This window comes from Bombina bombina, chromosome 3 (assembly GCF_027579735.1).
Source record: "Bombina bombina isolate aBomBom1 chromosome 3, aBomBom1.pri, whole genome shotgun sequence".
NCBI lineage: Eukaryota > Metazoa > Chordata > Amphibia > Anura > Bombinatoridae > Bombina > Bombina bombina.
Genome location: NC_069501.1, coordinates 959,405,622 through 959,420,819, shown reverse-complemented (window position 1 = coordinate 959,420,819; position 15,198 = coordinate 959,405,622). Strand labels below are relative to the sequence as shown.

General features: G+C 37.2%; 1 protein-coding gene across 2 annotated transcripts in view; it reads left to right on the top strand.

Moving 5' to 3' along the window:
- LCP1 (lymphocyte cytosolic protein 1) overlaps positions 1 to 15,198 on the top strand; it is a 118,785-nt gene that overhangs the window by 64,134 nt on the left and 39,453 nt on the right. For both annotated transcript variants that reach the window (XM_053708006.1, XM_053708007.1), the window contains one exon: positions 2,179 to 2,374. In XM_053708006.1, the coding sequence (XP_053563981.1) occupies positions 2,179 to 2,374 (196 nt within the window). The remainder of the gene's footprint in view (positions 1 to 2,178; positions 2,375 to 15,198) is intronic.

Here is a 15,198-nt window from a genome sequence, read left to right as displayed (position 1 = left end):
ATTCTGGAGGCAAGAGGAAGCCAGTGAAGGGATTGGCAGAGAGGGGCAGCAGATGACGAGCGACGTGTAAGGAAGATGAACCTGGCAGAGGCATTCATTATGGTTTGTAAAGGAGCTAGACGGCAGCTAGGGAGACCAGAGGGGATGGAGTTGCAATAGTCAAGGCGGTAAAGGATGAGAGAGTGGATTAAAATCTTAGTTGTGTTTTGTGTAAGGAAATATCTAATTTTAGAGATGGTTTTAAAGTGGAAGTGGCAGGATTTTGCCAAGGCCTGAAGGTGAGGAGTGAACATTGAGTCACACTTAGTCATGTGTGACCCCAAGACATCGGGCATGCGGGGTAGGGTTAATGATGGAGTTGTCGACAGTTATAGAGAGATGAGGGGTGGAGATTGGAGAATTTAGAAGAAGGAGGGAAAATAAGAAGCTCAGTTTTGGAGAGATTTAGCTTAATGTAATGAGAGGACATCCATGAAGAGATGTGAGAAAGACAGTTATTAATGCTCCCTCTCGAGCATTAATTGCACTAGAAGTAAGCTTTTTGCGCTCGTTGGGTTGTGCTCGTATTATGAGTTGAAAGTAAACTGTTTTCCCTCGCGCGATAACCCAATGAGTGCAAAAAGCTGAACTTAGAATATTGCTTGCGTGTTCACGTATTCTCCTATAGAAAATTGAGAAAAAGGAGTGGAAAGCAAACCTAACACCCTATTCTCACGCAAACCTGATTGCATATTTTCATGTGCGCTAACCAGACATAAAAAATATTTCACATTCCAATGTTCTACACATAACAGAATATGTTCTAATTTTTCATATACATATTTCTACATATATCTGATGTTTCTTTTATACAATATCTATCTATACCAATATATATAGATGATTATATATCGGTATAGATATATACAGTTATGTATAGGAATATCTATTTATAAATACATAGAACATATTCTGCTATGTGCAGAACATTGGAATGTATACACTATAACACTTTAATATTGCATACATTTTTATTAGTATGTGTTATTATGAGTGTAACTGTACTTAGTAGAGTATTTTTTATGTGTTTGGTGCAACTTTTATGTTTTGCAAAAGAGTTAACCAGAGATCTGAAGTCGCAGTAATCATTCTATCGTAAATCGCGATTGCGCTCAAGTGATCGTGTTTACTTCCAACTCGTAATACCAGCAGTAAGCCTGACAAGCACAAACACCCGGGATAAACACCTTATTGCTCGGGAGCAAACTTTTGCACTCCGCTCATAATCTGGTCCATAATGTGGAGTGCTGAAACAAGCCTAACAAAACTAATATTTTTTATGAGTGAAGCTCACTTCCAGAATATTCTTGGTGCATGTTAAGTGTCCAATTCAAATTAAGGAACATGAAATCTCAAATGTTTATTTTATGATTTACACAGAGCATACAATTTTAAACAACTTTCCAGATTACAACTATTATCACATTTGCTTCATTCTCTTGGTATCTTTTCTTGAAGGAGCAGCAATGTACTACTGGGAAATAATTGAGCGTATATGGTAAGCCAATTTAAAGAGACATATAAGTGCAGCAACCAATCAGTAGCTAACTCCCAGTAGTGCATTGTTCCTCCTGAGCCTACTTAGGTATGTTTTTCAACAAAGGATAACAACAGAACAAAATAAATTAGATAATAGAAGTAAATTTGAAAGTTGTTTAATATGGCATGCTCTGTCTGAATAATAAAATACTTTTTTGGGTGGTTTCATGTCCCTTTAAGCTTTAGTGCTTTAACATGTTTTTAAACAAATTGTATAGTAATGTTATGCTCATGCATCTCATTGTATGATTATCATGTCCCTGTATAGAGGCTTATTATTTATTCTCATTTATCTTTGTATGGGTGATAGCACAAGGGACACTGCTATTATTATTATTATTATTATTATTATTATTGTTATTATTATTAGTTGTTATTGTTGTTATTTACAAGTGAATGAAGAAACAGGGTTGAGAACTGCTAACCAAATATTGATAAATACATTCATCATTAACCCTGGCAAGCAGATAATTTATTAATTATTATTTTTTAATTCTTTACAGTGGCCTATAAAAATAATGCAAGAGTTAATAAACTATTTTGCAAGGGTTTTGAGTTTTTTTCTTTATTTGAAATATACTGAAGCTGCCCTCTCCATAGGAAAAAGATGACCTTAAGAGAGCAGAGTGTATGCTAGTGCAGGCGGACAGGCTGGGGTGCCGCCAGTTTGTGACAGCCACTGACGTTGTCCGTGGGAATCCAAAGCTCAACTTGGCTTTCATTGCAAACCTGTTCAACAAATATCCTGCTCTTCAGAAACCAGAAAATCAAGATATTGATTGGAGCTCTATTGAAGGTAAAATGCTTGGAAAACAAGTGTTATTTAACTTTTTATATTATTATTATTTTTTACTATTACTACTATTAGATAGATAGATAGATAGATAGATAGATAGATAGATAATTCATTATTTAAAATATAGATTATTAATTGCTATTTAAGGTGGTAATATAACAACTATATAAGTAATCTAGATAAACTAAGGCCTAGATTTGGAGTTCGGCGGTAGAAGGGCTGTTAACGCTCCGCGGGCTTTTTTCTGGCCGCACCATAAATTTAACTCTGGTATCGAGAGTTCAAACAAATGATGCGTTAGGCTCCAAAAAAGGAGCGTAGAGCATTTTTACCGCAAATGCAACTCTCAATACCAGAGTTGCTTACGGACGCGGCCAGCCTCAAAAACGTGCTCGTGCACGATTCTCCCATAGGAAACAATGGGGCTGTTTGAGCTGAAAAAAAACCTAACACCTGCAAAAAAGCCGCGTTCAGCTCCTAACGCAGCCCCATTGTTTCCTATGGGGAAACACTTCCTACGTCTGCACCTAACACTCTAACATGTACCCCGAGTCTAAACACCCCTAACCTTACACTTATTAACCCCTAATCTGCCGCTCCCGCTATCGCTGACCCCTGCATATTTTTTTTAACCCCTAATCTGCCGCTCCGTAAACCGCCGCAACCTACGTTATCCCTATGTACCCCTAATCTGCTGCCCCTAACCCCGCCGACCCCTATATTATATTTATAAACCCCTAATCTGCCACCCCCAACGTCGCCTCCACCTACCTACAATAATTAACCCCTAATCTTCCGACCGCAAAGCGCCGCCACCTACGTTATCCCTATGTACCCCTAATCTGCTGCCCCTAACACCGCCGACCCCTATATTATATTTATTAACCCCTAATCTGCCCCCCACAACGTCGCCGACACCTGCCTACACTTATTAACCCCTAATCTGCCGAGCGGACCTGAGCACTACTATAATAAAGTTATTAACCCCTAATCCGCCTCACTAACCCTATCATAAATAGTATTAACCCCTAATCTGCCCTCCCTAACATCGCCGACACCTAACTTCAATTATTAACCCCTAATCTGACGACCGGAGCTCACCGCTACTATAATAAATGGATTAACCCCTAAAGCTAAGTCTAACCCTAACACTAACACCCCCCTAACTTAAATATAATTTACATCTAACGAAATAAATTAACTCTTATTAAATTAATTATTCCTATTTAAAGCTAAATACTTACCTGTAAAATACATCCTAATATAGCTACAATATAAATTATAATTATATTATAGCTATTTTAGGATTAATATTTATTTTACAGGCAACTTGGTAATTATTTTAACCAGGTACAATAGCTATTTAATAGTTACCTAGTTAAAATAATAACAAATTTACCTGTAAAATAAATCCTAACCTAAGATATAATTAAACCTAACACTACCCTATCAATAAATTAATTAAATAAACTACCTACAATTACCTACAATTAACCTAACACTACACTATCAATAAATTAATTAAACACAATTCCTACAAATAAATACAATTAAATAAACTAGCTAAAGTACAAAAAATAAAAAAGAACTAAGTTACAAAAAATAAAAAAATATTTACAAACATAAGAAAAATATTACAACAATTTTAAACTAATTACACCTACTCTAAGCCCCCTAATAAAATAACAAAGCCCCCCAAAATAAAAAATTCCCTACCCTATTCTAAATTAAAAAAGGTAAAAGCTCTTTTACCTTACCAGCCCTGAACAGGGCCCTTTGCGGGGCATGCCCCAAGAATTTCAGCTCTTTTGCCTGTAAAAAAAAACATACAATACCCCCCCCCAACATTACAACCCACCACCCACATACCCCTAATCTAACCCAAACCCCCCTTAAATAAACCTAACACTAAGCCCCTGAAGATCTTCCTACCTTGTCTTCACCATCCAGGTTCACCGATCCGTCCTGAAGAGCTCCTCCGATATCCTGATCCAAGCCCAAGCGGGGGGCTGAAGAGGTCCATGATCCGGTCAAAGTCTTCATCCAAGCGGGGCAGAAGAGGATCTTCCATCCGATTGAAGTCTTCATCCAAGCAGCATCCATCCGGAGCGAAGCGGCAGGATCCTGAAGACCTCCAGCGCGGAACATCCATCCGGCCCGACGACTGAACGACGAATGACTGTTCCTTTAAGGGACGTCATCCAAGATGGCGTCCCTCGAATTCCGATTGGCTGATAGGATTATATCAGCCAATCGGAAATAAGGTAGGAATTTTCTGATTGGCTGATGGAATCAGCCAATCAGAATCAAGTTCAATCTGATTGGCTGATCCAATCAGCCAATCATATTGAGCTCGCATTCTATTGGCTGTTCCGATCAGCCAATAGAATGCGAGCTCAATCTGATTGGCTGATCGGATCAGCCAATCGGATTGAACTTGATTCTGATTGGCTGATTCCATCAGCCAATCAGAAAATTCCTACCTTAATTCCGATTGGCTGATAGAATCCTATCAGCCAATCGGAATTCGAGGGACGCCATCTTGGATGACGTCCCTTAAAGGAACAGTCATTCGTCGTTCAGTCGTCGGGCCGGATGGATGTTCCGCGCTGGAGGTCTTCAGGATCCTGCCGCTTCGCTCCGGATGGATGCTGCTTGGATGAAGACTTCAATCGGATGGAAGATCCTCTTCTGCCCCGCTTGGATGAAGACTTTGACCGGATCATGGACCTCTTCAGCCCCCCGCTTGGGCTTGGATCAGGACATCGGAGGAGCTCTTCAGGACGGATCGGTGAACCTGGATGGTGAAGACAAGGTAGGAAGATCTTCAGGGGCTTAGTGTTAGGTTTATTTAAGGGGGGTTTGGGTTAGATTAGGGGTATGTGGGTGGTGGGTTGTAATGTTGGGGGGGGGGTATTGTATGTTTTTTTTTACAGGCAAAAGAGCTGAAATTCTTGGGGCATGCCCCGCAAAGGGCCCTGTTCAGGGCTGGTAAGGTAAAAGAGCTTTTACCTTTTTTAATTTAGAATAGGGTAGGGAATTTTTTATTTTGGGGGGCTTTGTTATTTTATTAGGGGGCTTAGAGTAGGTGTAATTAGTTTAAAATTGTTGTAATATTTTTCTTATGTTTGTAAATATTTTTTTATTTTTTGTAACTTAGTTCTTTTTTATTTTTTGTACTTTAGCTAGTTTATTTAATTGTATTTATTTGTAGGAATTGTGTTTAATTAATTTATTGATAGTGTAGTGTTAGGTTAATTGTAGGTAATTGTAGGTAGTTTATTTAATTAATTTATTGATAGGGTAGTGTTAGGTTTAATTATATCTTAGGTTAGGATTTATTTTACAGGTAAATTTGTTATTATTTTAACTAGGTAACTATTAAATAGCTATTGTACCTGGTTAAAATAATTACCAAGTTGCCTGTAAAATAAATATTAATCCTAAAATAGCTACAATATAATTATAATTTATATTGTAGATATATTAGGATGTATTTTACAGGTAAGTATTTAGCTTTAAATAGGAATAATTTATTTAATAAGAGTTAATTTATTTCGTTAGATTTAAATTATATTTAACTTAGGGGGGTGTTAGAGTTAGGGTTAGACTTAGCTTTAGGGGTTAATCCATTTATTATAGTAGCGGTGAGCTCCGGTCGTCAGATTAGGGGTTAATAATTGAAGTTAGGTGTCGACGATGTTAGGGAGGGCAGATTAGGGGTTAATACTATTTATTATAGGGTTAGTGAGGCGGATTAGGGGTTAATACATTTATTATAGTAGCGCTCAGGTCCGCTCGGCAGATTAGGGGTTAATAAGTGTAGGCAGGTGTCGGCGACGTTGAGGGGGGCAGATTAGGGGTTAATAAATATAATATAGGGGTCAGCGGTGTTAGGGGCAGCAGATTAGGGGTACATAGGGATAACGTAGGTGGCGGCGCTTTGCGGTCGGAAGATTAGGGGTTAATTATTTTAAGTAGCTGGCGGCGACGTTGTGGGGGGCAGGTTAGGGGTTAATAAATGTAATACAGGGGTCGGCGGGGTTAGGGGCAGCAGATTAGGGGTACATAAGTATAACGTAGGTGGCGGTCGGCAGATTAGGGGTTAAAAAATTTTAATCGAGTGGCGGCGATGTGGGGGGAGCTCGGTTTAGGGGTACATAGGTAGTTTATGGGTGTTAGTGTACTTTAGGGTACAGTAGTTAAGAGCTTTATGAACCGGCGTTAGCCCAGAAAGCTCTTAACTACTGCTATTTTCCTGCGGCTGGAGTTTTGTCGTTAGAGCTCTAACGCTCACTTCAGAAACGACTCTAAATACCGGCGTTAGGAAGATCCCATTGAAAAGATAGGATACGCAATTGACGTAAGGGGATCTGTGGTATGGAAAAGTCGCGGCTGAAAAGTGAGCGTTAGACCCTTTAATCACTGACTCCAAATACCAGCGGGCGGCCAAAACCAGCGTTAGGAGCCTCTAACGCTGGTTTTCACGGCTAACGCCAAACTCCAAATCTAGGCCTAAGTTAGGAAAGGATAACAAATTAGAGAGAAATTAGGAATCCCACCTTTAGTCTTACACTCTGTATACACAGGTAGTCCTAATTAAGATTAGAAATACTGTGGAAATGTTACGTAGTTTGCATATCATTAGGAATTTGAATTTTCGACTAAAGTTTCCAACATTTAAACATTTATTCTTAATAATTCCACTATATTCTGAAGGTAATATGAATACATTAGTCTTACTTCAAGGGACACTGAACCCAATTTTTTTTTCCGTAATTCAGACAGAGTATGCATTTTTAAGCATCTTTCTAATTTGCTCCTATTATCAATTTTTCTTCATTCTCTCTGTATTTTTATTTGAAAGCAAGAATGTCAGTTTAGATGCCAGACCATTTTTGGTGAACAACCTGGGTTGTCCTAGCTGATTGGACAGCACCAATAAACAAGTGCTGTCTACTGGTCTGAACCAAATGTCTGGCTCCTTAGCTTAGATGCCTTCTTTTTCAAATAAAGATAGCAAGAGAATGAAGAAAATTTGATAATAGGAGTAAATTAGAAAGTTGCATGCTCTATATGAATCATGAACTAAAAAAATTGGGTTCAGTGTCCCTTTCAGGTTTAGCTGATATTATGCATTTGGTGAAATACAGGGTCTCTGGTAATAAGGGGGCTTATGCTCAAACATGTTCCTTGTAAATAAATAATTAAGTACTGGTGATACCTTGTACTGAGTTCTCCCATTTAATTAATATAATTTTATTTTTAGGGGTCACTAAGATTTACTTAAAGGCATAGGAAAGTCAAAATTAGACTTGCAGGTTTCAGAAAGAGCATCTCATTTTAAGACACTTTTAAATGCAAATCTAATTTCAAATGTGCTTTGTATTCTTCGTATCACTTGTTGAAAAAGAATACGCTCATATCCTACACTAGTGGGAGGCGGAGCTAGCTGCTGATTGGTACCCATACACATTTGTCTCTTGTGTTTGGCTAACTAGATGTGTTTCATCTAGCTGCCAGCAGTGCAATGCTGTTCTTTCAGCAAAGAATAACAAGAAAATTAAGCAAATTTGATAATAGAAGTAAATTGGAAAGTTGTTTAAAATTGTATGTTCTATCCAAACCATGAAAGAAAATGTTGGGGTTTCCTGTCCCTTTAATCTAGTTTGTCAATTCAAAAGGACAGTCTAGGGGAAATATGAATAGATCAGTTTCTTCCCAGAATCACTTTTTTTTTAAATTGCAGTATATTTGTATTAAACAATCCTATTTTTATCATTATTTTAGTCTGGCATCAGTATGTTTTGCATCTTGAAAAGCTGATTTGTGCATATGCACAGCCAGGCGCATGCGCAGTATGTACGAACCGACAATCTTCTCTGTATAATAAGCAACCGGGCTTGCAAATAGCATCAATCTTTGAATAAACTAAAAAGACGTTGCTTTTGTTACCTGAATAAAAATTATATTCCATCATGTTTTTAAATATTAAATATTGGGGACAAATAGATAAAATCATGTCACTAGTAGAAAGTCCCTTTATGAATTTGGAAATACCTTGTTATTGTTAAGTAAGGCTAACTTATGTACAAAAAACTAAAATGTATTTCACTCCTTGACTGTTGTATCAGTTTGTTTGCAAAATACATTTTATATTACTGTGAAATATCTAAATATCACAGCCATGTAATTATCCAACACTATACAAATCCTCACCAACCTGTGGCTCAACCAGCATTAAAACTTACTATAGTAACAGAAATACAGGATAGGTGATCTGAGACTATGCATCTAATAATTACATACCCAATTAAAACTATATAAGGCATTGGTCAACAATTTAATTCTAAGATAGAATGTTACTATCATTAGGCTTAAAAAGAATACATTATTAAATATTATTTGAACAAATATTAACAAGATATGCCCAGTGTATACACCTGAAGACCAGGATCTTAAGTGTAAAGTTCAGTTAATTAGTTTGTCCACTAAATTGTATAACACGATAGAGGGATATGGCATATGTCATGGCATTATGATTCACAGTATAGTACTGCCAATTTCTCAATCAATACAAACATTAACTTGTTTACTGTGTAATTTGCCATCATTTATAAAGGCCATGATGTTCATGTTTTCCTCTAGAGAAACAAAATGTTTCTTTTTGATACCTGTAATAATTTAAAGGGACACTAAATTAAAAATGTAACTTTCAGATAGCATGCAAGTTTAACAATCTTACCAATTTACTTCCTTTATCAAAATACACACAACCATTTTACAGTTTCTGAGGCACCAGCTTCTACATGCGCAAGAATTCACAGTATGTACGTATATGCATTTTGTGATTGGCTGGTGGCTGTCACATGATAAAGGGGAAGGAAAATGGACCTTACTTTGAAATTTGCTAGAAAAAATCTACTAATCATTTCAAATTAATACTAAATGCTACTGCATTGCCTTTTTATTATGCATGTTCTACCATGGTTGTCTGCAAGAGGGGGCAATTGCCCCCCTTAAAAATGTTTGCTGCCCAGATTTATAGAAGGGCACATTAATTTGCTGCAAAATGTAGGTGTGTGTGGGCGCCTCTTTCTTCTCTACTGAATTAGCAGCTATAAGAAGGGGGGATGGCTCTGAACACCTTTGTAAATATTATGAGGCTCATATGATATCTATCCCAACTTTCAGGTCCTCCTGATATAGCCTCAATTGGTAATGTCCCCCACAGTGTTTGTCATTACCACCTCTTGTGGAAGTTTATTCCATGAATCAATCACCCTTTCGGTATTTCCTCAAATTACTCCTGAATCTACTACCCTTCAACTTGAGATCATGACCCCTTGTTCCTCAGATTTACTAAGCCCTTTAATATACTTGATGATTACTATCATATCACCTCTTTCCCTTCTCTCCTCTAAGCTATACATATTTATGTCATTCTTCATCTGTGACCCCTGCTTCTTTCACAGCCACAAACCCACATAACGTCACAGATCATTCCCCTGGATCTGAAACCATGGGTGTCTGGAGATTGGAACTTGATGCTACTCAGTCACCATTTTAAAAATGATGTTACATGTGTGTACCAAAAGCAACAATGTCCTGCTGCACATTGCAATTATTGTTATTATTAGATTATTTTTTTTTTATCCCCTCCTTGAAGACATCCATGAGTTCTATTTTATTTTATGGTAATTTTTAACCAAAGTTAGTTTGGCCTTTGTATTTTTATAAAGAGCATTTTACTTTTCCTACATAGAGAAATAAAACAAGCAGAAAAAAAGCATAACCCCAAATTTTACATTTTGTTAATGGGGTTTGTTATTCAATTGTTTAATAAATAGGAGATAAACTAAGTTCAAGTAGATAAAAAACAATGCTGAAATACACAATGTGGTCAATTTACTAATGTGCGAGCATTTACAATTTACATACGTTGTCGGCATTTATCATTGCACCAGAAGTTCTTGTGAACTGCTGGTGCAATACCTCCCCCTGCAGATTAGCGGCTAATCGGCCGCTAGCAGGGGGTGTCAATTAACCCGATCATATTCGATCGGGTTGATTTTTGTCATTCGCCTCAGAGCAGGCAGGTTATGGAGCAACGGTCTTTAGACCGCTGCTTCATAACTTCTGTTTCCGGTGAGCCTGAAGGCTTGCCGGAAACACGGGGCATCAAGCTCCATACGGAGCTTAATAAATTGACCCCAATAAGTCTGATTAAATTATAGGAACAGCTATCTCTATTTATAGTTAATGTGTAAAGCCATTCTGTGAACACACAACTGCATGAATATCCTGGAATTCCTGGCCTAATAAAGGTAAATAAAATTAAAAAACAATACATGTGTTTCATTACATATATAGGTTATTGTCAATACAGAGAGTATCAACCAATCACAAATGAGTGAAACTCATTGAAGTGAAATGAGTCCAGTAACAAGTTCCGTATGGAGCTTGATGGCCCCCGTTTCTGGCGAGTCTTCAGACTCGCCAGAAACAGCAGTTATGAAGCAGCGGTCACAAAGACTGCTGCTCCATAACCTGTCCGCCTACTCAGAGCAGGCGGACACACATCGCCGGAAATCAACCTGATTGAGTACGATCGGGATGATTGACACCCCCTGCTGGCGGCCTATTGGCTGCGAGTCTGCAGGGGGCGGCGTTGCACCAGCAGCTCTTGCTCGCCGTATTCAGCGAGGTCTGGTGGACCTGATCCGCAGTGTCGGATCAGGTCCGCCAGACCTTCATAACTAGAGGCCCATGTATAAATCCAGCCTATGTTCAGACCAATCACCAATGAATGATACGCATTGAAGTGATGTGAGTCCATGTATAAATCCAGCCCATGCTCAGACCACTTACCAATGAGTGATACGCATTGAAGTGATGTGAGTCCATGTATAAATCCAGCCCATGCTCAGACCAATCACCAATGAGTGATATGCATTGAAGTAATGTGAATCCATGTAAAAAACAGCCTGTGCTCATCTGGCCATGATTAAAATCTTACATATTTCATCAATACATAAACAATTTCCCTGTATCACTCACTCAATGCTAAATCTCATACTTACTACAGAGATAAAACACTCCCCCTGCCACTGGTAATTGGATGTAAACAACTTAAAAAAAAAATATATATCAATACAAATATTTGTAATAGGCAAAAACTTAAATGTATTTTAATTCTCAGTTGTCTTTATTTACAAAGCTCCAACAGGTTCTTGATAATAGTAGAAGAGAGCAGTATAGCATCAAACTAATATTAACAGTTTAGTACAGAGTGCAAATGTTGTTTTTAAAATCAGCAAAACAGTTTCTGAAAAAGGAATAGCATAGAGGCATATCTCGATGTTCGAAATAAAAGAAACGGGCTCGTGATATACAATTGTCAATCAAGTTAAGAATGCCTACAAAAAATATCAGTTACCGTTCTATAGGGAATTGGCATAAATATATGGATATGAGGAAGGAGAGAGATGCATTTTTATTGCAAAAGCTACAGGAAGAAGAGATCAAAATGAATCTGTATTTTAGGAGCTTCCATGGATGCTCAGCTAAAAATGTAGCCATCGATGGTGATAATCGATATTCAGATACAAAAGAGATATGTAATGTTTTTTTCAAATATTATCAACAATTTTATGCTGAAGTTGATGTTAATTGTTTTAATCAAGAGAATTTTTGGTCAAAGATCATCTTACCTAGGATACAGAAAGATAATCTATTATCTCTTAATGCTCCTAATTATGGCAGAAGAGATAGGCAAAGCAATTGATACATCTAAACTTAACAAAGCAGCTGGCCCGGATGGGTTTCCAGCAGAATATTATAAAAGTATAGCTGAAGAGTTAATTCCAACTTTAGAGAAACTCTTTAAACTCTTTAATAGTTATTTTTCCACTGATAATCCAATATCAGCTCTTTTTACTGCAACAAATATCTCATTAGTTTAAAAGAATGGTAAAAACCCTGAAGACCCAGCATCATACAGTCCCATTTCTGTGCTTAATGCCAATTACAACATTCTGGCCTCTATTATGTCTTCCAGACTTATTCTCTGTCTGGACAAACTTATTCATCCTGATCAGTCCAGTTTCATGACTGCTCGGAATCTCTCTAAAAATATACGTAACCTAATTACCTTGCTTGACTATATATGGAATTGCGATCAATTTAAGGAGAAGAATGACTTTAAAGACATAGCTATTCTTACATTATATGCTGTCAAAGCTTTTAATAGTATATCTTGGGCACATCTCTTTATAACTCTTGTGAAATTTGGCTTTACAGATAACTTTGTTCAATTTACCAAAATTTTTTATCAGAGCCCAGTATCGTTTCTTCTTATTAATGGTACTTTGTCCCCAAAAATAATTTTTCATAGGGGTACAAGACAGGGCTGTCCCCTTTCACCCCTACTATTTAATATTGCGCTGGAGCCCCTGGCAGTAAGATTAAGAGAGGTGTTATTGGGGATTCCAGTTGGTACTCAAAGTTTAAAGATATTACTCTATGCAGATGATATATTAATATTTTTACAAAACACTGTTCATTCAATTCCCAAGGTAGTACAATCTTTAGATGAGTTTAGCTCTTTTGCAGGATATAAAGTTAATCTGGAGAAAAGTGAATTAATGTGGCTTGGTAAACAGAGCGTAAAACAATCTAAGACTTCGTTTCGCATAGTTGATGCTATTAAATATCTTGGTCTTGAAATCCATAAAGATCCTAAGCATTGGTATCAGGCAAACTTTACATCTCTCTTTCAAAAGGTTAAAGAAGATCTTGAGTTATGGGCAGCTTTTCCATTATCTATTACAGCATCTATAAATTTAAATAAAACTATAATCTTTCCACGTATTTTGTATCCTCTGCAAAATGTACCTCTTTTTATATTAAATAAAGACCTACGTAAGCTGGCTTCGTGGTTCTCAAAATTTATATGGCAATCCAAAAAATCCTGTATATCTCTTAGTAGACTGTCACAAGAATACTCTGCTGCCGGTCTAGCTCTTCCTAATGTGAAATTTTACAATTGGGTGACTTTGCTTAAATTTGCCATAGACTGGATTGCCCAAACTAATCTTGTCACCTCTAGTGATATGGAACTATATCCTTTTGCTCCATGGTCCTTAAAGGCCCTATTACATTGTCCTCTACAGAATCTTCCTTTGAATGTTACTCTTCTTCGGTCATTTAAAACTATAATTCTTGCTTGGCATAAGTTTTGTCATATCTTAAGAATAGATTTCTCCTTTTCAGAATATCTGCCTATTAGGGGTAATCCTCTTTTTACCCCCGGAATAGACCAAAAAATATTTCAAGAATGGCAGGATAGAGGTCTCAAAGATATTCAACAAATGTTGAACGCGGACTATCAGATACTCCCGTGGGAGACTATCCTCCAATACTTCATTCTCCTCGTCTAAATCGTTTTGCATATTTTCAAAAACGACATTATATCTGCTCGCAAAAATGATATTTCTCTACTAAGGTTGAGTGGACCGAGGTCAAGACTTGCATCCAGAAATTTATAGTGGGGGATGCTTCGATTTCCCTAATATATGATATCATGCTTACTAAACAAAGCATAGCAGCCGTAGATAAATTATGTAACTTCTGGTAACCTATTATTCCTACAATAGATGGAGATAAGATCACACAAAGTCTCATTACTTTAGCTAAATATCCTATTTCTGTTAGTTGGAAAGAATTTCATTTGAAATTAATAAATAATTTTTATTTAACTCCGCTTAAACTATCAAAATTTTACCCAACTAAACTGGCAGTATGCCCATGTTGTTCTAATCCTAGAGCGGACCTTCCTTACATGTTCTGGTTCTGTCCTAAGATTGGACAACTCTGGCAGAGAGTTCAATATTTGTTCAACAGAGTCTATGAGCTAAATAGTGAATAACTTACATAAGGACCTTCATAATCAAATCTCCTACTGTATATCCATAAAGTCTTTTGTGCATATTTTCATGATGGAAAATGTAACCAATAATGATAGGTTTGTATAGACACAACAAGAGTTTATACAATGGCCTTGTAGGCCTGTGCATAAATGTGCCTCTGTAGTATCTAGATAAGGAGTTCACGCTCCTCTTTCCTTCTACCAAGCAAATGTCTGTGAACTTTTCATGTGCCAGATTACCCTATACAGGTAACCTAGGGGTCAGTGTATGTGAACACAGGAGGATGTATCTCATTAAATATGGTACTTGTATTTCTTAATTTCTCCTTTTTCAGCAATACTCACCAAAGCTTGACGTATATATCTTCCATCTTCTTTTAATCTACTATGTTAAACTCTTTATTTACACATGCTGTGGTCTGCTTATTCTAAAGAACATTTTTATCATTAAACCTCTCCTTCCATCTACTATCCGTCTATCATTTAATATTTTACATTCAAGTTCATAAGCACAATTAATCTAAACTTAGATAATTTACGTGTTCAAGAACAACTACCTCCATTCTGTCTACTGCACTCCCAGAGAACATGTTTACTTAAAGGACCAGCCAATACAGTAGATTTGCATAACCAACAAATGCATGATAAGAAGACAATGCAATAGCACTTAGAGGCCTACTTAACAAGCTGTCAACTGTGCTGCATTCGCTGGGACCAATACGCTCGCCTAACATTGCCTATCATCGCGGCCGCGGACCTGAATACACTCTCCATATTTATAAAAAAAGCTGTCAAAAAGCCGCGCACCAAGAATGGGGCAATGAGCAGTGGACTGTTGTTAACTAACAGTCATCGATCTTGCTGCTATTCGACTTTTTCACAACTTTATACCCTG